At 36.2% G+C, this 26,609-nt stretch overlaps 3 protein-coding genes across 3 annotated transcripts in view; all 3 read left to right on the forward strand.

Moving 5' to 3' along the window:
- Window positions 1-6,726, forward strand: part of LOC117334897 (probable serine/threonine-protein kinase qkgA) — a 29,164-nt gene extending 22,438 nt beyond the window's left edge. The window contains exons 2-5 of the mRNA XM_033894739.1: window positions 1,546-1,845; window positions 2,054-2,287; window positions 4,292-4,425; window positions 6,365-6,726. Of these exons, the coding sequence (XP_033750630.1) occupies window positions 1,546-1,845; window positions 2,054-2,287; window positions 4,292-4,425; window positions 6,365-6,709 (1,013 nt within the window). The 3' untranslated portion in view covers window positions 6,710-6,726. The remainder of the gene's footprint in view (window positions 1-1,545; window positions 1,846-2,053; window positions 2,288-4,291; window positions 4,426-6,364) is intronic.
- Window positions 6,727-7,926: 1,200 nt separating this feature from the next.
- LOC117334538 lies at window positions 7,927-14,593 on the forward strand. The gene is made up of 4 exons (XM_033894216.1): window positions 7,927-8,881; window positions 9,194-9,230; window positions 9,454-9,759; window positions 9,921-14,593. The coding sequence occupies exons 1-4, from the start codon at window positions 8,423-8,425 to the stop codon at window positions 10,274-10,276; spliced, it is 1,158 nt and encodes a 385-aa protein (XP_033750107.1). The 5' UTR covers window positions 7,927-8,422; the 3' UTR covers window positions 10,277-14,593.
- On the forward strand, window positions 12,834-17,484 carry LOC117334899 (the record flags this gene model as incomplete). The annotated part of the gene is made up of 3 exons (XM_033894743.1): window positions 12,834-12,983; window positions 16,132-16,522; window positions 17,066-17,484. Coding segments are annotated over 3 exons (942 nt in total), but the record flags the coding sequence as incomplete, so codon positions are not given.
- Between the last annotated feature and the right edge of the window lie 9,125 nt (window positions 17,485-26,609).

The raw sequence follows: 26,609 nt of genomic DNA on the forward strand, positions 1-26,609 counted from the left end.
ACGATATCAAAGGGCAAATTATCAACAAAAACCATAATATGAAATTGAATTGATATTTAAACATTATTTTGAGTTGAATTAACGAGAATAAGTATGGTAGTTAAACAAACAATAACAAATCTTCTATTTTTTTTTATTTATTTATTTATTTATTTTACTTTAATTCACCAGTAAAATTCCATACAATGACATGTGGATTTGATCAAATTGTATTCCGTTATCAGATGAACTTTTGAACACATTTGCACTATTTGCAATCTGACTACATATCTTTTTACGATTTGACGATGCCTTTTCAAGATATTGACTAATGATGTGATAAATAGAGGTTACACAACGAGTGGTTGTTGGATATGGAATTTATTTCACACGAGTAAGTTATTTTTTAAAAGTTACAAAAGACACGAGCTTTAGCGAGTGTTTTTTGCAACTTTTAAAAAATAACTTACGAGTGTGAAATAAATTCCATATCCAACAATCACGAGTCGTGTGACCTGTTTCTACCACAATAATATCGGCTTGAATCAAAGGGAAACGTGGCCAAGTATAATATTCGCGTATGCAAATAAAGTGTACCGGTGACGTCCGGGACCCGGTGATGTGACGTCATTAGATTATTGATGACGTCAATAACAATTGCGGCTTGGGTCAAAGTTCACCGTGTTAGCCAATCGAAATGCGTTTATACCACGTGTGGTATAAACAGATTGTTAATCAACAGCTGTAATGATTAACTGATGGTCTGAGAGTTGAATAACACGGGGTATTGTGGTAGAAATAAATATTCATTATGTTCTTATTAATTTGTCATTGACCTATTAATCAATCAAATAAAAAAATAATAGAAGAGTGCTACCAATTTGGATAATGAAGGATTTTCTACCATGAATGCTGTCCTTGATCCACATCATGGATGTGATATTTTCTGTCTTTTTTCCTAAACAACGTTTTTTTCCTAATGTCTGCTTCAAGACAGCTTTAATTGTGACCTTTGAGTTCAGCATTCGTCTTTGTGATGAAAGCTTTCTCCCCTGGCCCGAGAGTTTCCTGCGATAGTGCACTCCAATCGGCATCGGAACTGCACTTTCACAGAGGGACTCACGAAAGCATACACAACACAACCACACACCCCCACGGGTTTAAGAAAAAGACCGTCACTGAACGCCATGACAGTTAAAACATATTGAAGTCAAACACACTGCTTACCTAACTATTATCTTTATATGTACATGACAATTACAAATTCGTCACCAGATAATATTAGTTGGATTTAACATAATAAATTACCCAGTGATCGTCGCCGACGAAGCGAATAACAAGAATACCCAATGCTACATAGCCAATGTAACAGGCCTATACAAACGTTCTTTGGTATTTACATGTCACTATTGTTTGCTCCATTTATGTTATAAGATGAGAATATATCGCCTAACAGACATACATGAATCTATTATGTACAAGCGAATGTTGTAAATATATTTTCAACGATTTTGTTCTAAAGTGTTCAGCACGACTTTCATTATAAAACTGTTTATGTCATTTCAGGATTTGAGGAATATTTGGCTAAGTTTGCTGGATGCAAGGAAAAATTTCAACATATTCGAGTTGTATTTACCGGCCGTGAGGGGGTCGGAAAGACAACTTTATGTCACCGTCTTCAGGATAAAGATATCGACCTCGCGTTGCGGATGCCAACTCTTGGAGCCGACTTACACCAAAATTGGTTAACAATTGACTGGGAATCTAAACAATGGGATCTTAACGAAAATTCTGCAGGGGAAGTATTAAAAACGAGGTTGGGGTCAGTGATAAAGAAAGCACAACCAACAGGTCGACGGCGTGAAGGTAATTTTGAAGACTGAGATGTGTACAGAATAACAGATACGAAAATATTTCATATACAACAGACTGTTTATATATGCATATACATAAAACGCCAAAGAAAATGGCAAAGTAAGCTTTATCATCAAATTGCCCAACCAACTAATAGTATCAAGTATACATGTTTGCTTTATTTGCAAAATTTTCTTTATTATTTTGATCATGATATTAGGCAGCAGCCTACAAGAGTTCACCTCACAGACATTGACCTCGGAAATGATGGCGGAAATATCTGATGTCCAACGGGCTTCAGAACGAGCGAGATCTAACGTGGCGTTCGTGTCCCTTTGGGATATGGGTGGACATCTACCTTTTCAGGCCACACACAACGTTTTTATTTCTGCACATGGCATATACCTACTTGTTTTCAGATTGACAGATTTTCTCAACGACAAGCAAGAAGCTGGTAAGTAAATTAAATTTAAACTATTCAATTTAGGTACACAGTTTACCATAATTCTTTCAGCATAGTCAAATAACCAAACCTTGTGCCGCCAGTCACTAAGGTAGCAGTGTACAGTAAAAATGCCAAATTCTGAAAAATATGGCACATGTTTTAGATATGTAAACATTGCCAGTTAACCTTACATATAACCTCTAATAAAGTATGTATATTTGAAATCTGTACAACATTTGCAATTTTAATAGAGCTCTGAAGGATAAGTACACTGATATTTTCTGTGATTTTTAGAGCTGTGAATACCATGGTAACAGCTTAAAAAATTCTCAAAAATTGCAAAATATTATGATATTTGACCCAAAATAGCACAATTCTCTACACAATTTTTTTTCTGAAACCTATTTAAAATTAGATATCTCTATCCCAAAGACAGAATTAATCTTGTTTGGACATATGTTGTAAATTAAGTTTTTCCGCTATCTTACCTTTTCTGTGGGCTTCCATTTTGCGCTGTAGTCAAAACTAAATTTTCTGTGTAAACACATGTTCGGAAAATCCGGATATTTAAAATCCGGAACCAATTTATTGATTTTTGTTTTAATAAATGTGAAGCCTGTATGTACTACTTCATACTGAATATACCAATTATAGTTTACATTTATTTTTTCATTTTTTATGCATATCACAATACAGGAGTCATTTGCTTAACAAAAAAATCGCCCATGGCCAGGCTGTCTTACTGTGGTGTGCTACCTAAGGACAGCGTAAAACGTATCCATCGAAACTGAATTTCGTATTTTCTTACAACTCCTATCTTCTTTCTTGTAAATGCTAATCTTCCCACCCGTACAAGTTAAAGTCATCAATCGACATGACTCAAAATTGACAAATCGATTGTCATAATAAGTACAAGAAGCAAACGATTAGGTGTTAAGGAAGAGTAAGCGTCTTCAACGTCATCAATGACGCCTGTATAACAATACTAGTCAAAATTCGGAATATTACATTGTAAAAATGAGAATTGAAGGTTTTTACAACAGAACCACTAGGCATTTCAACATGCGTCGAACACTCATCTCGCACAAGGAAATGCAATCTTCTTAAATAAGACCATGATGATAAACATCGGTGTCCTTACCAGTTTACATCTCTCGAACCCTTGGGTTTTTTTTTTTAATTTTGTCTTCAGTAGTTGGCATCTGTCAGGAACTTTTACTAATGAGAACAAACTTGTATACTCTATCAACTGAGACAAGTAAAGACTGAAGTTGAGGAAATCATCATGAGTTTGGATATGCCAATTGCTGGTCGAATGATCATCCAACTCCACAAAGATGGTGTCGATCGTAAATTCAATATTTTCTGAAGATTTAGACTAAGGTGTATTTTTTTCTACGAGCCCTAATCGCACGTTATCCGTTCATGGAAAAGAAAGCGCTCATACCTAGAGAACGAAAGTGTTCCTTATGGTGAAATGTTAAGAGAGATATAAAAACTTCTTCAGATAGAGGATATATTTCTAATTGTACTAAGATTGGTATGTCAAGGCCGGATTGAAACAGTGGCCAACAATATTGTGATTTACCAGCAAACAAAAACGTTCCCATTATAGTTTAAGGTTGTCATTGCCTTTACAGTAAACACCCGGTTTGATATGAAATTTCACAAATGAATATATTTTTATCTCCAATAGTCGATTCCTATCAAGGAAATCATTGGACAGTCTAGTAATGTCTAGCTTGTCATGGAAAACACTTTCCTATAAATAGCCTGGAATGCATACATTATCTGAGATAGAGGCGATACCATGGATACTCATCGAAACGAGATGATCTTACATTATTGGTATTGGATGATTTTTGTTTTACTTGTTTTTGCAGAAGTGTTTTACAGAAATTAATTTTCTTTCAAAGGGTTTATTGTGTGGGTAAAGAACACATTGCGTATCTGATTCATTATGGCTACATATCCAGGCAGTGTTTCTTTTATATTTCCTATTTCTGAGTTCAGATAGATTGAAGAAATGGATCCGGATGATTGGAACATTTTCAGCAGTAGAATACAATGCGCCGAAGCTAAAAGAACACCATCCTCCACTTATATTTGTGGGAACCTTCCTTGACGAATTAAAGGAAAAATTTCCGGTAAGAAGTATAGGGTGTTTCTTAACGTGAATACCGAATTATGAAACAAAGGAAATAAATGAATAATAGTAGCATACAGATGTATTGATTGTTAGTATCGTGACACAAAACAGTTTAGCATCAAGTAACATTTCGTACGTGCTTACTTACTTCCTATCTATAAATATATGAAGTTAGTTTTCATTGATGCCATTCTGATCATTAATAAAACTTAAGTATGTGCTGTTCACTTTTATTAATACAAATCAACTTGTGTAAATAAAGCTTTATCTTCATTCTCCAGATATTTAGACTAGAATAAATCTACACAGGGTACACCAATTCAATGTATTTTTTTTAAATTAAGACAGGAACATAATTATTTTCAGATTATTTTGAATAATAACAATCATGCACATATCTATTGATGCAATTTCGCCAGTAAATATTGTCAGAATACATATATTTTGCACTACACTGTAATATTGGTATGCCTTTCTGTATATTGTTCCAGACTACATACCTATTTGTATAACCGTGTGAGAGAGTTATAATAATAAATAATAAACCTATCCTTACATGAAGAACTGATTTGTAAACAAATACCAGAATGTAATATTAAGAATATGTTCTTCACACTTTCCGTTTGTATGGATAATTTAAAGAGATCGAGAAAATAATATAAACGTTGATTTAAACAGCAATGGAAGACTAATGTGATGTTCTTAAAATATAGGATTTCATGGTCACATTGGCGTTTGAGATGTAAATTCTGATAAAAGTAATTAGAGAAACAGTAATTTGAAAATTGGCTGTACTAGGCCGCCTCAGAGCTTCTATCTTCCCTTGTCAAAAGCTATGAGTCTGAGTGTAATCAAACATATCAAGTGTTTACAAAACATTACGGTAGTGACATGGCCCTGTGCTGTGGTCGGACGGGCTTGACCAAAAACTTAATTTCCTGATCACTATTGTGGGGCATAATGGCATATTGACAAATAAAGCTATATCAATAATTATGTGAACGAATGAAATAAATTATTAATACGACACAATATAAACACCCATTTCTTACGATTATTTCATCCCATCGCCGAAAAACAATATGTACTTTTCGTGTTTTTATGTAGTCATTGTAATTTAAACGCTTCATTTTCACAATTTTCGTTTACAAACATAGAAATGACCCGATTTGAGGGAGGGGATGTATTTTTTCCGTGTTCTGTCTAAATTGCGAGAGGTAAATGCGACAAACTACTTATCAACTTGAAGTGGCCTAACGTATAGATACAAAATTGTTTGGATAATGTTTCGTCAATCATGTGTCCCATGGTGTCCCATGGCATAATCATTTTGGGAAATGGGGCTCGTTTATAAGAAGTTTTGCATGTTGTGAACATTATACTGGGTGTCGTACCCGGTTTATTGACAAATATATCGCATGAGCCGGTTTTCCTAGAAGAGGATTTAATCTCAATCTAAACACCTAATTAGAAATATATTCAGTGATTCTGATTAGCTTATATATTACGTATGCGTCCTGTCTGGCGCAAGAGCCATAACAATATATAAACAATGCTTTGTTTTCAGCACTGTAGTGTGTACCCTAGTTTAAGCCAGCACAGCTAAACGCACGAGCGGTCAATATTGTCCAACTGATCATATTAAACACATAGCTGAATATGTCTTCTATTCGTCGACCAATCAAATAATAATAATGACATTGCTGTCGTGAATAGGAAATGTCTCAGCCTTATAAACCCTGTCACAACAGGAAACCTCGACCTAAAATTCGTTTTTGTTTGATTTGCTTAATTTTCTAAAACTATGAAATAAACGAAATTTAATCCAAGGGAAATGCTACTCTCTAACAACAAATAATGTTACTATCAATATCGTCATTTTTATACTACATTTAGAATTGCATTTCAATATCAATATGTGTTTTATTTAATTCCAGGAGGACTACAACATACAGATACGTGCAATATACTCTAGCATTGCGAAATTCCCTGAGCTTTCGCCTCACAAATTTGCCAAATTTTGTACCATTGATAACACCCTAGGAACGAAACCAGACGATCAAAACCTGGAGAAACTTCGGGAATTAATTACAGATTTAGCCGAGTACCAGGATCAATGGGGCAGGGAGCTTCCTGCCAAATGGCTTCAGCTCGAGATGGATTTGCTTAAAAGAAGAGAAGAGGGAACTAAGGTACTGACATTGAAAGAGGTGCAAGAAATGAACCGGAAGTCTTTTGCACCATTACATGACGTGGATGAGATCAAAATCGCCCTGGAGTGAGTATGTCCAAAGCTGTGTTGTATAGTAGATTGGTCGAAGAATAACATAATCACACACATACATATCGGTAGATTAGACACATACAAAACAGAAAAAATAAAGGTAGGAACGACACACTGCAGGTAAAGACTTATCATTATGGCAATGTAGTGCACTGATAGTTTGGAGTTTGACACTAACTGGCCGCGGGTTGATACACCCAACAAACCAGCTGTAGTTTAAATGTCGTGCAGTAATTAATATAGTCGCCAGAATAACACAGGATGTTTGCAAAATTGCCAAAGAATAATGCAACACCTTCATGTTATATTATTATTATTTTATTTTTATTTTTATTCAAAAGATAGCATTTTGGTGAGGTTGATCCATGAAAATGTTAACCTAAGGCAACATTATTACTATGAGGAAGGCCGAAGTCAGTGTTGAATTTGCTCAATATATCCGCTAAGCAAATATTTGCATTTCTGTTTATTCTGCTTGCCTCTTGTCAAATTATCATTTAGGGTCGTTATTCATTACTTGTTCTCTCTTGTATCTCTGACAATTAGCATTTTACACAATTTCTCAAAAAAAATAGAATTCGTATATACATGTACCTGACCTTACTTGCATGTATATACAATTAAAATGAACAGTGTAGCATTATGATCTGTAACGATACAAACATTAAACAATGTTTATTTCTTATCTGTCTTGGGAGTAAGTTGTACATGCTATCCGCTGTGTCGTTGTTTGAATTGTCGACATCCTCTTTGATAGATAGGGAACCCCAGATAAAAGTTCGTCTTCCACCAGTGTTGCTTGTTATGTCCAGGTCGGCAAAAGTCTAGTTCAAGCTCTGAAAAAAAATCGCGAGGGCTTGTGATCGAAATGTTACAGATATTCCACTTTCCCTTTGTCAGTGTATTAGTGATCGCGGCTGGAATCGGCTGTCATGGTACAAATTTGTGCGTTTCTATGCCGCCTTTGGTATAAGGAATACTGAAGATAAAGAAATATTTTCAGTGCCAACCTACCAAAAGGGGAAGATATAGAACACGTTTATTTTATATACAATTATCGTGATGGTTTCAAATACTAGCAAAACATTAACCAACATGCGATGTATTATGACGAAATACCGGTTCGAAAAATATTATGAAAACGTCATTTTCCTTATTGCAAGAGTTGTCTTTGCAAATACAGATTTCCAGTATTCATTGTGTTTATGACCACATTTCCTTTTCTTCAGGTACCTGCACTGCACGAGGTCAGTGATCTATTTTCGGGAGATTGACTCCGTCATCATTGACCCCCAGTTCCTTGTGGACTTCTTCAGCCTTCTGATTACTGATAACCAGTTCCTCCCAATGGATGACCTCAAGCTGTTCCGAGATTTAGAATTGTACAGTAAGGAGGGCGCGGTGACACCGGCATTGCTTGATAGTCTGCTCAGTCGAGAAAAAACTAAAGCCTTTCTTCCTCATAAGTCTAATCTTCTGACTTTGATGGAAAAATTTGGTCTGATAGTAAGGATGCCTCTTTCGGAACGTACCACAGAAAACGCACGTTTCAGTGAAACGTATACCGTCCCCAACAAACTTGTAGAGCTGCCAAACATCAGTAGCATTTACAGCCTATGTAAAGGATCTTGCTGTATCGACAACGCTGTGCTTCTTTTTCAAGGATGTCTTTGTACCAGAGGAGCTGTTTTGTAGGGTCTTCGCCACGATCATGAGGACATTTAAAACACCGTCACTATCAAAACAGAGCACGAAAGAAAAACATAAAGGAAAAGCTGTGCCAGCAAAAGAGAAGACCTGTCTTTTCAGAGGGTTTGGCTGCTTCGAAATCAACGATTTCTACAGCATGATTTTGTCAATGCACTGGGAGCGGTCAACGATTGCGGTGACATTGTTCAGTCCCACACAACAGGAACTCCCGCCAAGCTCTGGATGCCATGTCAGAGAACGTCTGGAACAGATTTTACAGGAGACGCTAAAGATGAGTTGCCAGCAACATTTCCAGTACACGTACAAACTGCATTGTAACTATCACCTGAATCCATACGACACCCCGTTAGACCCGGGCAGTGTCATCTATGCAAAGGAAGGTTTGCCCTGTAAAGGAGAGGAATGTCTGGGAAAACATAGACTGACAAAGTCCGACCTACTATTCTGGGGAATAACACAGGTAATACTGTTTTATGGTGTTTTTAGTAGTCATTCAATACATTAGTAAGTTAAGGAAAAAGTTTCGTTTCAAAACCAAAAAAGATATGATAATATTTGATAAAATGAATAATATGTACATTACAAGCCGAACTTCGATATGCTAATGCAAAATATTGAAATGTCCATATGTTGAAAGAATTGTATTTTGCCACATTCGTTCTATGCGTTTATCATGACTTGTGTGATTGATCAATACAATTTCGTTTACCATATGACTGAAAATGTCAGTCGTACTGTTAATGTTATTTGCTCTTTTGTAATCAACTTACAGGCTTGTACAACAACCCAACAACTGGCACTCGATGAGGGTATGTATACGTTATCAGAACAAGTAACATTGTCCAACAATTTTAAACTACACCTCGTATGACAGCAATGGCATTATTATTATCTGATTTGATTTGCCGACGCATAGAAGACAGAAAACTACTAACTACAAATAAACTATATATACAATGTAAAACGCAAGTGTCAATTCGCACAAGAATGAAATTGCAATTAACAATATCAATTAAATTTGTTTTGCTTCAGGCGAAGCTCTCCTTGACCGAAGGCCAACGCCAAGGGAACTCGGTCGACTGTCGTATGTGGTCGAGGCACCCAAATGTGCCTTACTCTTCGTGGAGCTTGGCCTTTCAATGCCAGATATCTCAAACATAGAGCATGAAGCAAGGAACCTAGGAGTGGAAACTCAGATTACAAGGATGTTCTTGATGTGGACATGTTCCTACCCCAATCACACGTTTCGTCACATCGAAAATGCCATGAAGAAAGTTGAAATGAATTGGAACAGTCTTGACATGGTCCTTGAGAAAGGCTGGGAAAGTGTAACCTTAGGTAATGAAAAAACAGGCAATATAAAAGAAGGCAGATAACGTATAAGACAGTATAATGAAAAAAATACATTTTTTTTGTATCTATGGTAAGCAACATTTGTACCAGTTCTTAGAGATTGCTAACAATATATATATATGTACAATGTATGCATATTTTTCCAGATGACATGGAAGCTGTTGAAGAGCTCAATCGACCACTAGCGGTCAGTGAAACAACAGGTATTTTAAGCAATATTGGCAAGAAGTACTTCAACTTGTTTCTAGAGCTTGGACTTTCCGTCACCGCTATAGAACATTGTGAAATAGATCACCCTACTGCTGAAGGAAGGTTATTGGCTCTCATCAAGCTTTGGATCAACACTTTCCAGGATCGGGCGACCATTATCAGGGTTCTGAAGGCAATGAAAGTGTGTAAAATGAACTGGCATGATACTGCGTTTATATATCTTGGTGACGACCATGCAGCGAAAGCAGGAAAAGGCGCTGTACCGGATTACAACACGGATGGACCGGTATAGAAGACTCCACAGTATGACTAACTTTGTGCGCGAGACACAAGTCAATTGAGGAAAAAAAAAACTTCCCACTTTTTCCTCAGTTTGTATGAAAACGCGACTCTTTAACATTTATCTTCCGTTGTTTCTGGTGAAGTTGTCGTTTTTTTATCTTTCAAGGCAACATGAGACGTGCTTATGTCATGGTACGCTGATCAAAATCTACCCAATGCCAGTTACATAATGTAAAAATGGTTTATTAGGCGCGTTTTATAGTATAACAGTATATACAGCAATCGTGTAAACAATGAGGGTTATTTATATGTTTCTACGTAAACCAGCGAGATGTATTTGTGAGTCTGATTTCAATTATGTACACAAGTTAGATGCATGTATTAGCATGACGGCAGTCGTGTACACCAATGAGATGTATGCATAAGTCTGTCGTCAATCTGGTACACAATAACGTATCTATACATGTAGGTATGCCGTCAATCTAAGATGTATTTATAGGTATGACGTCAAGCATGTACACAATGACATGTATTTATAGGTATGACGTCAATCATGTACACAATGACATGTATTTATAGGTATGGCGTCAGTCATGTACACACTGAGATGTATTTATTGGTCTGACGTCAATCATGTACACAATGATATGTATTTATAGGTATGACGTCAATCATGTACACACTGAGATGTATCTATAGGTCTGACGTCAATCATGTACACAATGACATGTATTATAGGTCTGACGTCAATCATGTACACAATGAGATGTATTTATAGGTCTGACGTCAACCATGTACACAATGAGATGTATATATAGGTCTGACGTCAATCATGTACACACTGAGATGTATTTATAGGTCTGACGTCAATCATGTACACAATGATATGTATATATAGGTCTGACATCAACCATGTACACACTGAGATGTATTTATAGGTATGACGTCAATCGTGTACACAATGACATGTATTTATAGGTCTGACGTCAATCATGTACCCACTGAGATGTATTTATGGGACTAACGCCAAATACTAACTGTATGCATCACCCATTTGGAGGAGTGTACAAGTTCTGTTTCACATCATGGTTTTTGTGAATCAACGTCTCATTTTATAAATGTTGACACTTAATGAATGTTTACTGATTAACCTATATACGAGAGCTGATGGACAGATACATGTACGTTGTGAGCCTCGTATTGAAGGAGGTACTCAAGGATGTAGTTTTATGCCCTACTATTCTCTGACTATATAGGACCGAGTACCCAAGGACTGGTCTCTATTGGTTAGTTTATATAGACGAGGAAGCATTCTATAGTAAACAAAGCAAGCGGCTTTTGCAAAATGGACACACTCGGTTAAGAATAGGGTGAAAGTCTGATCATTGCCATCGTTGACATTCACGATTGTGGGTTTAAATTGATTGAGCATCCGCCTTACTCACCTGATCTTTCTCCATCAGACTTTCATATATTTCCAAAACTTAAAACAGCTTATTCAGGCACCCTAATCCTAACATTTTGTGGATGACTTTCCACACAGCCAAGAAGAGGAGTTGTATTTAAGTGGAATCGAGGCCCTTAAACACCGCTGGCATAAGTGTGCAGATAATGAAGGTGATTATGTTGAAAAATATTACAACATATCAGGCAAAATTCAAATCCTTCAGTATGAGGCTCACAACTTATCAATCAGCCCTCGTAATTTCATTCATTTCAATTTGTAAAATAGTTTCTCGCGACTTGCAAATGTAATTATTATCCTATATACTATGTTTAAGACTAAGGTTTCCGGTTCGAATATATGTTTTTGTCGATACAATTATTTTTGCACTGATTTTTATTTTCCATTTACATTGAAATATGACTGTAATTAGTCTTACATGTTTAGTAATAACTTTCAGTTTGTGTAAAACAAAGTGACTTGGATCACAGGGTACGATGTAGCTGTTTGTATATACTACGTCCTCATTGCCCAGCTGTCTATTTAAACAGCTATTTTTGTAAATGGAAAGCAAAGAGAACGATATTTGTAGCTACCAATGAAATAGGTATTGCTTCTCCCGAGAAATATTCTTTACCCTATATTAATGTTTTAATGGAGAGGTCCACTGACTTAATATCGTGAAGCAATGTAACCATTGGAATCATACATTTGATAGCGCTGGTATTTTAGCCAATTGTGGACATCATAACATCAGCTATGAGCCTTTATCGGGCATGCATAAGTTAACACACCAATCATTCACACCTAGATCGGAAATGAAAGGATGTGGCTAATCTGCAAGTTATCCAGATGCTTTACCATATTTTATGAAATTCTAGAAGTCTTCCTACCTGCTTATTTTCAGGAATACACACACTCAGGTTTTGAAGTAAAGGATAAATGAGATTTTCACTAATCTAGTGATAAAGCTAATCACCTAACAACTGGGCCCAGTCTTGTAATATTATTCCAAATATGAGACATTTGTGGGGGCATATACTCTCCTCAGCCTACTCACTAGAACCTACCTATCACACGAAGTAATACGTACGCATCATAATCTAGGCTACCTATATTGTGATCCGGTGTATCCAATCCGTTACTTTTGTTTAAGTCTATTTTGTTGTCTGTCTGTGTACCCGTATTGTTCCAATATCACCGTACTTTGTCCAGTTTACATACCCACTATATTTGTGCAACTGTTCCATGTTCTACGTCTATATGTGATCGTTTGTAACTTACCTGTGTCTTGATAAAGGGGCAGATTGCCTCGAAAATTTGACAATTTACTTGTCTGTACTGTCGTTGTTACGACTTGACAATTAACGATTAGAATGAGATATATAATCATATGATGTTGGTGTGTTTCTGTACACACGTTTTATTTCGTCTGCGAGGATATAATACAATGTATACATATATATATACAATTACCTATTATATTGTGTATAAAGCTTTTTCATTGTGATGTGTAGTGACTGAGAAAAGTCCGTTTAGAATGTATTCGATATTTTGAAACGCCCTGTTTATATGAGTGAATAAGGTGATTGTCAAGGCATGTGGCTTGGGATGGTTCCCTCAACAATCTACAGCCCTCATGTATGGGAGGCTTACATAATGTTACATCCTTAGCGTCAATTAAAGTGTTTGATACCAGATGATACATTATGTAGCTTGATTTCACTTGTAAATGTTCTTCTGTATTTCTATTATTTGCACAACATTTTTAAAATTTCTAGAAGTGAGCCTGTACAATTATATTGTTAACTTCATACATTTATTACATTTGTTTTTACCTTTCAATGCTGTCAAACATAACATGATATGTCAACGAGGTCATCGCATTAATGGCTTAGTTATATTCAACATTTATCGAGGACAAATGACAGATACACGATCATCTCGCATAATACCGGTGATACAGACTGCACTGACAACAAATAATTCTAAGATATGCGCGTTGAATTGGTACATAGTAGTATATATTTAGTTTTACCTTAGACTTGACACTGTCAATACGTTTGAACTTATCACATGGAGTCAAGTTATCAAATACATGATTAACGAGAGGTTATTATTCAACCCTCGCCGAGGTACGCACAATGAAAATAACATTTCTATAGCGCTTACATTTGACTTTGAGACCGATTGACCATGTGACCTTACATATACACCACATGACATTTACATTTGCCTTTTTGACATTTGACCTGGTGACCTTCCGCCACTTAACTTACGTTTATCAGTTTTACCTTCTATAAAGTTACATTTACATATGACCTATGTGACATTAACCTGCTGACCTTACGCCTGTGTCATTTAACAGACAGGTTTACGTTTTACAACGTTACTCATTTACATATTAACTTAATGACATTTGACCTGGTGACCTTTCGCCTTTGACTTTCAGGTTTACGTTCTACAACGTTATAAATTTGCATAAAATGTATCAGACGACTGCGTTTTCGCCTAAATGATATTCCACTGTAATTTGTGACCTGTTAATTTTGACCTCTACCGGATATTGGAATTCTGAATCATTGTTTTGAAAATTGCTACTGAAACTAAGAAATGCTTTACCCGTATGACCTTGGGGGAATATGTTTTAAATTTCATGAAGACAATCATGACTTTAAAATTATTATTTGAAGCATGCCAGGTTTTGTTTGAAGTTTGATTTGTTTTGTACACTTCCATTGTATATTCTAGAAGAAAAGTGAAGTTTGTCATCACTTCTACCTTGATGAGACGTATACAGAATATATATAAAACTATAAAACTAATAAGAGAAACGCTGTCATTGAATTGATTAACCAAATAAAACAGTATCTGTATAAAAGATGTTATCCTTTTTTTATTCTATTTCTCCACTAGATTATAAAGCTATAGTTATCTTAACTTAACATACGTGTACGAAATTCAACATTTAGATTGATAACATTGTACAGCTTAGAATACGTGAACGAAATTCAACAATCAAAGGTTCAGTGTTGCGCAGCATGGAATACATGTATGCGTACGAATTCAACAATCAGAGTTTGAATATCGCACAACTTGACACACGTGTCACACAAGTACTCATTTCAACCTTTAAAGTTTCAATTTTGCGCAGCTCGAAACGCATACAGACGAAATTCGACACTGAGAATTATATTCAACATAAAGACGTCACCGAGACTAGATAGAGAACACTTGAATTACTAGCGATAAACTATTGATGAATCGGTATTGAATATTTATTATCATCCTAGCTTTGAAAAAGAAATCATAATTATTGTGGCTGATGTCAGCAATGTCGTGTTGGAGTCGCTGCCAAGTGAAGAGCGATTATGTGCCATGGAGACTGTGACAGTTTATTCATTTTTTTATTTATTTTTTTTCCATTTTTTTTTTTTATTTATTATTCATTCATTTATTTACTTATTTATTCAAGATGTCGGTTTTGGCCATATATTTCAGAACGGTTCAAAATATAAAAACAATTGATCCGGGCAATCTCGGAATAACTTAAGGCAAAGTTGAGCGAAAACTCACTGATAGAACATAGGCAGGAATTCAAATTAATTTTTTTTTATTCGAAGAACCAATATATCCATGAAAATGGGATCATTAGCTCTCATTTTACCCATTTGATCCTGGTTCTGCGAATTGATTCCTGTGTTTCTTTTATCTAAAAATATTAAAAACTTATTTAAAACATCATAGCGTCTACATGTATGTATACTTCAACTTCACATGTTCCAATATTAAGATTGGGAAAAACTCTCGACAATCTGGCAACGATCATTGTTCGTTGAAGTCTGCTGATCTTGTGGTGCAATGGTGCAACATTTAGTATACCGGCCAGTTAAAAATCGGCTCGGAATTGTTTTAAAGTAATGATTATTTACTTTTAATCAAATTGTTAAGAGTATTTTCCTGCTGTGGTATAAACCAACATAAAAGCCATCTCCTTTACACCTGATTGAATAATAGTTTGACACAATGATAACTATTGTCCCAGACCATTGCCAGTGTGTCATATTCCTGAATACTTTGTAGTAACATCTTTATAATGTTAATACACAAGTAGTGTGACGATGTAATAAGGAAATACTTTCGGAAATGTTATAGACTAGAAAACTTACAGTTATCTCAAGCATTTCAAGTTATATCGACTTTTGTTAATGGAATCACCCGTCAATATAATTCATTTTCACAACTCGGCCTAATATTTTCAAAAAGTTTTATCAATGTCACCTCTCGCATGGGAACGCTCTCGACGCTCGACAGGTGTTGCTGTGATCTGTAGGAGATAATGTGACAGATAAACCGCAGGGACTCGGTACAACTTTCCAAATATATATTATAGGACACTGGTAATACACATACGTTGACAGTGGGAAAGTGTGCCAAGTCCCTGTGAGATAAACCTCTTGGACAACATGGACGTATTGTTCGTACTTGTTCTCTTTTCCAGATTCGGAAAAAATCTGGTTGATGCAGACAGATTTGGTAGTTCCTCCAGTAACCCCCTAAAGGGTGTTGATAGCCGTGTCTTAACTTTGATATTTGACCTCGAGAATCGTGTGAAAAATCTCGAAGACACCCGCGCTGAAGATGCAAGACGAATGAGTAATATGCAGCAGGAAATTGATGAGATCAAATATGAAAACCGTCGTTTGCAACACCTGTCATCTCACCGTGATGTGGTCACTTTAAAATCAGAAACGGAGAAGACGCCTATCGGTTACCGATATGATAACCATGAGCTCGATTCGGGAACTACTGGTTGCCATCTTGACATGAAATAACCGCCCAGTAGTACTAGGTAGCCCAGATTCCTCCAAATGGGTTATTGTAAGGTTGGTATATATACCAGAGATTTGTTTGACGTAAATCAATATGGATCGATTTTCTAAAAAAAATATTATTAATACAGATATTGTGTCAAAATTTTGATATTAACATACAAAAATATATACGTCATCCTTCAAGATGTTTGATAAAGTATTTAAACTGGGCACAATATCGTAAGTATAGAACAATTTTTTGCACTCATAATTTTCCATTAAAATAACAAAGAATTCATGATGAAATAATTTCATACCTGCCCCGCTAAGTATGCTGAAGGCACCCACAATGACGATACCCATTTCTGTTGAATATGATGATACAGAATATGAACACACGTATAATATTATAGGACAGGTTTATGTCAAATGGAGTTCCTTAAATAAACCTGATAAAACAACACCATCACATAACTCCTTGACTAACACATCCCCGGCTAAATTACTAAAATGTCTTGCTTACAATACTTTCTTTTCGTAGGAATGACGAATACTGTGATCGCATTTCATGCCATTCTTGGATCAGATGTTTTAGCACCTGCAATAAATCACGAGATGGTGTTCGATCGAATCATCACAAATAGGGGGAATTTGTATTCGGAACACACAGGAACATTCACCTGCCAACATCCGGGTACTTACGTCTTTTCCTGGAGTATACGTGTACAGTCCGGCCATTTCTTAGACTCCCACCTGGTAAAGAATGGTTCCATAATGGGGTCCATCATTTCTGCATCTGGATACCATGGTAATACCAATAGTGGTTTAGTTGTAATACAGATTGACAGCGGTGATGAGGTATGGGTGAGAGTTGGTAATCGTGACAGTGGTACAAACGTGTATTCCTACTGGAGCATGTTTTCTGGCTTTAAACTGATTTAATAATTAAAATCCCTACTACTCGGAAGAGCATTTCGTGTCCTTTTTGGCTCGTCTCTTCGAAGAAGAGTGAGAGCTTATGTTGTCACTCCGGCGTCGGCGTCGGCGTTGGTTTTTCAAATGTTAAATTGTTGGTGCAAGTGTTGAAAGGCATATAGTAATTTATGGTAATATGGTCCCTGTGGGGGTCAAACTATCCCCTGCCGGAGTTAAACTAAAAGATTTTTTGGAAAAAAATCAGATTTTTGAAAATTTTTGACTTAGAATATTTCTGCGTTAAGTTCTTGGTGCTGATAATTGGTAATACAGTTCCTCTGGGGTTAAACTATTCCCTGCCAGAGTTAAACTAAAAGATTTTTTGGGGAAAAAAACAGAATTTTCAAATTTTTGGACTTAAAAGTTTTTGGTGTGCTGATACTTCGCAATAGAGAAAAAAAAAATCTATCCCTTACCGGAGTTAAACTGGAAGTGTTTTTGGGGGGAAAACACATTTTAATTTTTTTTGTGCAAATGTTGGAAGCTATTAACACATCACTTTATGATGTACTAGGGTGCTGATATTTGGTAAGAGAGTCCCTATGGAATTACACTATCCCTTCTTGGGGTGAAACTGAAAATAAAATAATGTCGAAATGCTCACAATAGACAATTTATACCGGTCCACATTTTTCAAGGGGGACAACTCTCAATAGGATAATATTTTGTCAAAAAATTGAAGAAATATGTCCAAAAGCAATAACATTTGTATTTAATATATTCATTTAATGTACAACAGCATAGCTTGTCTCCCGAATGTTTGTCAATAAATAATTTATTTATATATAAATTGGTATGGTTTTGAAAATTGCATGAATTCGCAAAAGATAATCTGATCAAGTAAACAATATAAATATTATAAATGCAATTTGCGAAACCATTCCAACTAATATATTTTAATTATGTATTGACAAACATTTGCGAGACGAGCTATGCTGTTCTCCAACAGCTCTTGTTAGCTTTGAAATAATTCCTGAATAGATACATCACTCATTTTCATAAATGTTTCTCAGAGTTACTTGGCACGAATCCCCAAACCACAGTTCGTATATATATATAGAGAGAGAGAATACATGGTCATTGTCTTGAAATATAAGCTGTAATTTGGCGAGGGTAAAGATAAACCAAAGTGGCAAGCCCTGGCGAGCCAAACCACGGTCAAGGATACCATAATACTTTTGTCTTTATGTCTCGAGCCATCAGCTTATATTTTAAGACACTGACAATGTATTCTATTTATCCTGCAAGTCATCAATAATAAGCATTTTGAAGTGAAACCGTATCGACAATTTCAAATATGTTCGCCTGTTAAAGGTTGTTTCACTCGAAAGTAGGTCAGTTATATTGACGCATATGCTAAGATTCTAAAATACAGCTGTTTTCCGTCACTGCCGATTCAGCATAAATAACATAGTGCTCGCTTACCTTGCTAAAGATTATGTTTTGATTCTAAAATGTATGAAATATTGTTGTTGATAAGAAACGGATGTCCCTTTCATAAAGTAGTATCCAAGATTTTACAGCCATTTATATTGTTTGGTATTTTATATTCTATAATTTTGTAGCTGCAGTTGTGATAGGTTGATATTATTTTATAATCTTTAAGTTTAGCAGGACAAAAATATATGGGTGGTGTGTTCCGACAATGTGGCACCAGTTGCAGGATAAATATATTTACCCTGCAATTGGCATAATACACCCACCACATGTGTTATGCTGTATTCGGCAATGACGGAAGACAGTTGTATTTTAGAATCTTAGCACGTGCGTCAATTTGAGTTAGAATCCTAGCACGTGGGTCAATTCTAGTTAGTTTTCCATTATTTGCATGCAGAATGCAGCTTTCTGATTGCTGTAGTTTTTTCTGTTCATACCTCTATGAATAAAACGTAAATGTCGCGAAAAATGTGACGTAACAATACGACCATTGACGTTGCGTATTGATTTGTTGAAAAAGAATCTCTTGTCAAATAAGTAAAATTGTGCATATGTTATAAATTTGAAATACATTTTCAGAACTTAATGATAAGCATTGACGTCAATTTTTTTAGTCTGATGAAAAACAATTGTTTGAAACTTTTGTAAGAATCCCTATGAAACCAAACAAGAGGCCTATAGGCCTAAACGCTCACCTGCTGTGATTATAGCCCTATATCATTTTTACATCCCCCTACGAACCAACTAGAGGCTGATAGCCGCATAGTTAGTGGGCAGTATATTACCAAGGGTCTATCTCGGTGATCTAATTTTGCAATATTTGCTATTGGCATGCATATATGCCTTCTCATTCTAGATGTCCATTTTTTATTGCCCTACTATAATAATTGAAAAAGTAGGTCACAGTGACCTAATTTTGCAATATTTGTTATCGACATGCCTCTCTCATCTTAAGTGTCCATTTCTATTGCCCTAATGTAATAACCGAAAAAGTAGGTCACAGTGACCCAATTTTGCAATATTTGCTATCGGCATGCCTTTCCCATCCTAGGTGTTCATTTCTATTGCCCTAATGTAATTATTGAAAAGGTAGGTCACAGTGACCTAATTTTGCAATATTTGTTATCGGAATGTTTCCCATCCTACATGTCCATTTCTATTGCCCTAACATAATTACTGAAAAGGTAGGTCACAGTGACCTAATTTTGCAATATTTGTTATCGGCATGCCTTTCTCATCCTACATGTCCTTTCTATTTCCCTAACATAATTACTGAAAAGGTAGGTTACAGTGACCTAATTTAACAATATTTGCTATCAGCATGCCTTTCTCATACTAGATGTCCATTTCTATTCCCCTAATGTAATTATTGAAAAAGTAGGTCACAGTGACCTAATTTTGCAATATTTTTTATCGGCATGCCTTTCTCATCCTAGATGTCCGTTTCTATTGCCCCTATGTAATTAATACAAATGAGATCACAGTGACCTAATTTTGCAATATTTTTATCTGCATGCCTTTCTGATCCTTGATGTCTTTTTTTGTTGCCTTAATGTAATCATAGACAAGAGGCCCATAGGGCCTGTATCGCTCACCTGGTTGGATTTGACCAAATGTCAAAATAATGTTCATGTTCAATTCCTTTTGTTTGTTAACCTCAAACAATGCTATTTATGGTTATAGCGTGGGGATCCCAACTGCTTTAAAGAAATAATGAAGTCCAGACTCTCTGAGTTTACAACATGCATTTATAACTTTATGACTAGTAGTGATTTAAAGGAATTACCTCTATTTCCCATATGGGGCCACGCCCCTTTTGCCCCTCGGGGGTCAGAGTCACTATTTATGCAAAATCTGTTCCCCTTCCCCCAAGAATGTTTCTTACCAAATTGGGTTCAAATCCATTCATAACTTTATAACTAGTAGCGATTTTAAGGAATTACCTCTATTTCCCCATTAGGCCCCGCCCCTTTGGCCCCTTTGGTGTCAGAGTCACCATTTAGGCAAAATCTGTTCCCCTTCCCCAAAGAATGTTTCTTACTAAATTGGGTTCAAATCCATTCATAAATTTATGACTAGTAGTGATTTAAAGGAATAACCTCTATTGCCCATATGGGGCCCCGCCCCTTTGGCCCCTCGGGGGTCAGAGTCACCATTTATGCAAAATCTGTTCCCCTTCCCCAAAGGATGTTTCTGACCATATTGGGTTCAAATCCATTCATAACTTTATGACTAGTAGCGATTTAAAGGAATTACCTCTATTTCCCCATTAGGCCCCGCCCCTTTGGCCCCTTGGGGGTCAGAGTCACCATTTATGCAAAATCTGTTCCCCTTCCCCAAAGGATGTTTCTGACCATATTGGGTTCAAATCCATTCATAACTTTATTACTAGTAGCGATTTAAAGGAATTGCCTTAATTTCCCCATTGGGCCCCGCCCCTCAGGCCCCTTGGGGGTCAGAGTCACCATTTATGCAAAATCTGATCCCCTTCCCTGAAGGATGTTTCTGACCAAATTGGGTTCAAATCCATTCATAACTTTATGACTAGTAGCGATTTGAAGGAATTACCTCTATTTCCCCATTAGGCCCCGCCCCTTTGGACCCTTGGGGGTCAGAGTAACCATTTATGCAAAATCTGTTCCCCTTCCCCAAAGGATGTTTCTGACCAAATTGGGTTCAAATCCATTCATAACTTTATGACTAGTAGCGATTTGAAGGAATTACCTCTATTTCCCCATTAGGCCCCGCCCCTTTGGCCCCTTGGGGGTCAGAGTCACCATTTATGCAAAATCTGTTCCCCTTCCCCAAAGGATGTTTCGGACCAAATTGGGTTCAAATCCATTCATAACTTTATGACTAGTAGCGATTTAAAGGAATTGCCTCAATTTCCCCTATTGGACCCCGCCCCTCAGGCCCCTTGGGGGTCAGAGTCACCATTTATGCAAAATCTGATCCCCTTCTGCCAAGGATGTTTCTGACCAAATTTGGTCAAAATCCAATAAGAACTTTTTGACTAGTAGCGATTTGAAGCAAATGTTGACGGACGGACGACGGACGACGGACACCGGACGACGGACGCCGCACCATGGCATAAGCTCACCGGACCTTCGGTCCAGGTGAGCTAAAAAGTAGGTCACAGTGACAAAATTTTGTAATATTTGCTATCGGCATGCCTTTCTCATCCTACATGTCAATTTATATTGCCCTATGTAATTATTGAAAAAGTAGGTAACAGTGACCTAATTTTGCAATATCCTATATGTCCATTTCTATTGCCCTAATGTAATTATTGAAAGGTAGGTCATAGTGACCTAATTTTGCAATATTTGTTATCGGCATGTCTTTTCCATCCTAGATGTCCATTTCTATTGCCCTAACATAATTACTGAAAAGGTAGGTCACAGTGACCTTATTTTGTAATATTTGTTATCGGCATGTCTTTCCCATCCTAGAAGTCCATTTCTATTGCCCTAGCATAATTACTGAAAAGGTAGGTCATGCCTTCTTTCTCATCCTAAATGTCTATTTTTGTTGCCCTAATGTAATCATAGAAAAGTAGGTCACGGTGACCTAATTTTGCAATATTTGCTATCGGGCATGCCTTTCTCAGCCTAAATGTCCATTTCTATTGCCCCTATGTAATTATTGAAAAAGTAGGTCACAGTGACCTAATTTTGCAATGTTTTTATCGGCATGCATGCCTTTCTCATCTTAGATGTCTATTTTTGTTACCCTAATGTAATCATAGAAAAAGTAGGTCACAGTGACCTAATTTTGCAATAGTCACTATCAGCATGCAATTATCATCCTATATGTCACTTGATGTTGTCCTATCATCTTTCCTGCTTTTCATTTGCACAAGTCACAACAGAGCAATGTAAAGACATAAATATTATCAATGTGACATGCTTTCCACTTGCACAGTATCACTACATAATATATATGTATATGACTAATGAATTAGAAACCTTTAGCCTCTCTCCAAATTTGATTTAAACTATCCGAAGTTTTCTGATAATTACCATATTTACACATTAAAGCTAGACACTGGGTAACTGGGCAGCTCTGGAGATATGGCTCCATTCCCAGACCTCTGCTGCCCTTTATGTAATTAATTTTATGGTTTTCCTGTGTGACCCTAAACCAGCAATACTATGTTTTCATGCAGAGATTAATTAAAGCTAACAGGTTTTCTCATCAAAACTAACTGGTATCACTATCAGAGAAGAAAATCCAAAAGCCTAGTTATCTTAAACAAAGAAATGTTCTATAGAACCCCTGAGCTGAGGAACGTAATGGGGAATATGTATACAGGAAGACAAGGAGTCGGCTGTCCACACTTAGAGGTTGGAAAAGGCGTTCAGAAGGAAGTATACGGAGAGTAAAAGAAGAGGAAGTAAAGCAGACATCTGTTGAGCTGAGCAAGCAAGTCAAGTAGCCATATCATCCACTATGGAATTTGGACCAGTTTAAAAAATAATGACAATGCTTAATTGACCATCTCAGGATCATTCCTGCTAAGATTTAACAAAATCCCGATGTTGAAACTGGATTTTTTTAAATATGACTTTCAAATGACAGCCTTAGCATCCATTTTGGAATCCTAAATGTGTTTTTTAAAATGGTGGTCAAGGCGGCTATTTTAGATTCAAACTGACCCGAAAAATAACAACAGTTTGTCATAAACACCTCTGGATCATTTATGATAGATTTCAACTAAATCCCACTGGAGTGACTGGAAAAGTTTTAAATATGTTTTTTTTTCTTTTTTTTTCTTCTCAAGATTGCTTCAACAAAGTGGCCATCATGAACTTAAGACGTTCCGAAAAATACATGTAGCAACACTTGGTCAGGACCACCTCAGGATGTTTTAGGCAATCTTGAAATAAATCACATGGGCAGACCTTGATAAGAAGTTTGAAACTGATGTTGTTTAGGAAAACCATGATTGTACATTAATGTCATAACATAGTCATTGGCTGTCATTTAGAAGTTTAGACGGTGCGAAAAATATCAGCTTTTTGTCGGCTTTCTTTCCTTAACATCCCCACCAATTTTAGAGCGATGGGTCCAATGAAACTGAATCAGAATTTTTTTTTTAATTCAAGTTGGCTGCCATCTTTGATTTTGGACTGGTCCAAAATATAACAAGCCTGGTCAGGATCATTCAATGCTCATTTAAAACAAGTCGGAGCAGAAATCCATCGGTGCAACTTGATAAGAAGTTTGGAATGTGAAATGTTTATGCACAGGTTCGACATCATGACCCTTTTTGGAAATTTTTTATTCAATTTATATTGACAGAGTCCTATATATACTTCATGAGTTTGCTATCTACAGATCGCTGATACTGAAATACTAGATGATGGTGGGCTAAATATCTATCTTCCTAGATTTTAATTTAAGTTGCAACCTTCAAATAATTGTAGTTTTGTGATAGGAAGGTAAACATGGCCCTCTTCGAGTACAACTTATTTTGTGTTGATCTTATATAAAACGCTGAATGCTGTTGGGACAGGTTCAGATTTCATGTAGATGTGCTGTAAGTGTTATGCAAGTTGTATGGTTTTAATTTGTAGTATGTGCATCTTTAATGTATTGTTGAATTTTTTTGGGGTAGGGAACCTTAATGTATTTTATACATACATGGGAGACATGTGATTTATAAGGACATTTTCATTGGACAGCTAGTTCATATTAATTGTGCAGGTTTTTAACTTTCTTTGAACACCCACTTCTGTCTGAGCTGGTGGCAATAGATTTCCCAAGAATTAACAGGCATTTGATACGAGTGTGTGATGAATGGTGATATTGTAATTGTAGTTTCCTTTTTACCGGAAAAAAACAAGATATGTAAACTGAACCAAGAGAGTATGTTGGGTTTCTGACAACTATGCCAACCCTGCAACAAATGACACCCAACGGGTAATAGAGCACATGATAAAATAATAAGAAGAAGCATTGATTTGTTTGATTTGTTTAACGTCGTATTAACAGCCAGGGTCATTTAAGGAGGTGCCAGGTTTTGGAGGTGGAGGAAAGCCGGAGTACTCTGAGAAAAACCACCGGCCTACGGTCAGTAATTGGCAACTGCCCCACATAGGTTTCGAACTCGCAACCGAGAGGTGGTTGGCTAGTGATAAATTGTCGGGACATCTTAACCACTCGGCCACTGCGGTCCTGGATATAAGAAGAAGTTTGCAGTTGTTTTGTTATATTCTTGTAAATATATATAGATTTTTATCAATTTATTGCTTTAAAAAAGAATAAACCTACTTATTATTGTGATGTAATAAATTGTAATATTTTCATTCATTTTCGAATTTAACAGAAACAGGTCATGCAAACTCGTGGTTGTTGTATATGGTAATTCCTTTCACTCTCGTTAGTTATTTTTCAAAACTTTTGAAAAATTACTAACTCAAATGAAGGAAATAAGATATACAGCTATACCAGGGTTACATACTAGATCCTAGCTCCAGAGATGAACTGATTAACAAGCACCACTAAGTATAATTTCAGAGTCCCTACATGGGCACCAATGTATTATTAAGCAAATGTCAATCACTGCCTCCGTTAGGGATCGAGCCCAGGAACTCTAGATTACTAGTCTTACCCTCAATCTAGCCCAGAGGTATATGAATATATATATGCAGCTAGTATCTTACCATAACTCAAAAAAAAAATGTATACCATGAAACCACGAACAGAATTTTAATTACTTTACAAAATAAACAGTAGCAGCTTTTTTTTATAGTGCCAGAGAACACTTTTCTTTAGCAAAATGATTAAATCTTTACTTGTTTACATGATACAGAAAAAACAAAGACAACTGTCACACACACTTGCATACACAGACTGTATTACTTTTTATGTGGAAAATCTTAATAAAAATGTCAAAAATAAAAAAATCTTTACTTATTTTTGGAAAGGACATTGACAAATAATGTTGTGATAACATGTGCCAAATCCTGTTGCTTTTATTTGCCAATAAAACATTTGAAATCAAAGTAATGTACCTGTGTCTCTATAGTACAATCCCAACAAATTTGACAAAATCCCTTCAGCAGTTCTGGATGAGTAGTTTTGTAAAATAAAAGTTTAATTATCAAATCATTTTTCCTGGTTTCAGTTTTAAGTAATAGGATCTATGATATTTATGTGAAAAAACGTGTGTCCAGTTTTATGGGAAACGACTCTCAAGTTGAATAAATGAATTCAAAACATACCTTACATTGTTTTGTTTTCATTGTCATAATCAGAATTAAGGAGATATTGACAACTGGCAGTCACCATTCATGCAAAATCTGTTCCCCTTCCACCAAGGATGTTTTTGACCACATTTGGTTAAAATCTATTCAGTACTTTATGAATAGTAGCGATTTAAAAAACTAACCTCTATATATATATTTCCCCTTTTGGAGCACACTCCCCTCTGGCCCCAATGGGGTTAGAGAGTCATCATTTATGCAAAATCCGTTCCCCCTCCCCTAAGGATATTTCTGACTAAATTTGGTTCAAATCTGTTAAATACTTATTGACAAGTAGAGATTTAAAGGATTTACGTCTATTTGTATTATTGTGTCCCGTCCCTCTGTCGCTAGGGTGGCTAGAGTCACCATTTAAGCAAAATGTATTCCCCAGATGACCGACGGACGGCGGAGGGACAGCGG

The sequence above is a fragment of the Pecten maximus genome, chromosome 9 (genome assembly GCF_902652985.1).
Source record: "Pecten maximus chromosome 9, xPecMax1.1, whole genome shotgun sequence".
Taxonomy (NCBI): domain Eukaryota; kingdom Metazoa; phylum Mollusca; class Bivalvia; order Pectinida; family Pectinidae; genus Pecten; species Pecten maximus.

Coding starts and splice junctions, on each gene's coding strand:
- LOC117334538 (XM_033894216.1), top strand. CDS start 8,423: ATGAGGACATTTAAAACACCGTCACTATCAAAACAGAGCACGAAAGAA. Junction 9,231..9,453: donor ACAACTGGCACTCGATGAGG/GTATGTATACGT, acceptor GTTTTGCTTCAG/GCGAAGCTCTCCTTGACCGA. Junction 9,760..9,920: donor CTGGGAAAGTGTAACCTTAG/GTAATGAAAAAA, acceptor ATATTTTTCCAG/ATGACATGGAAGCTGTTGAA.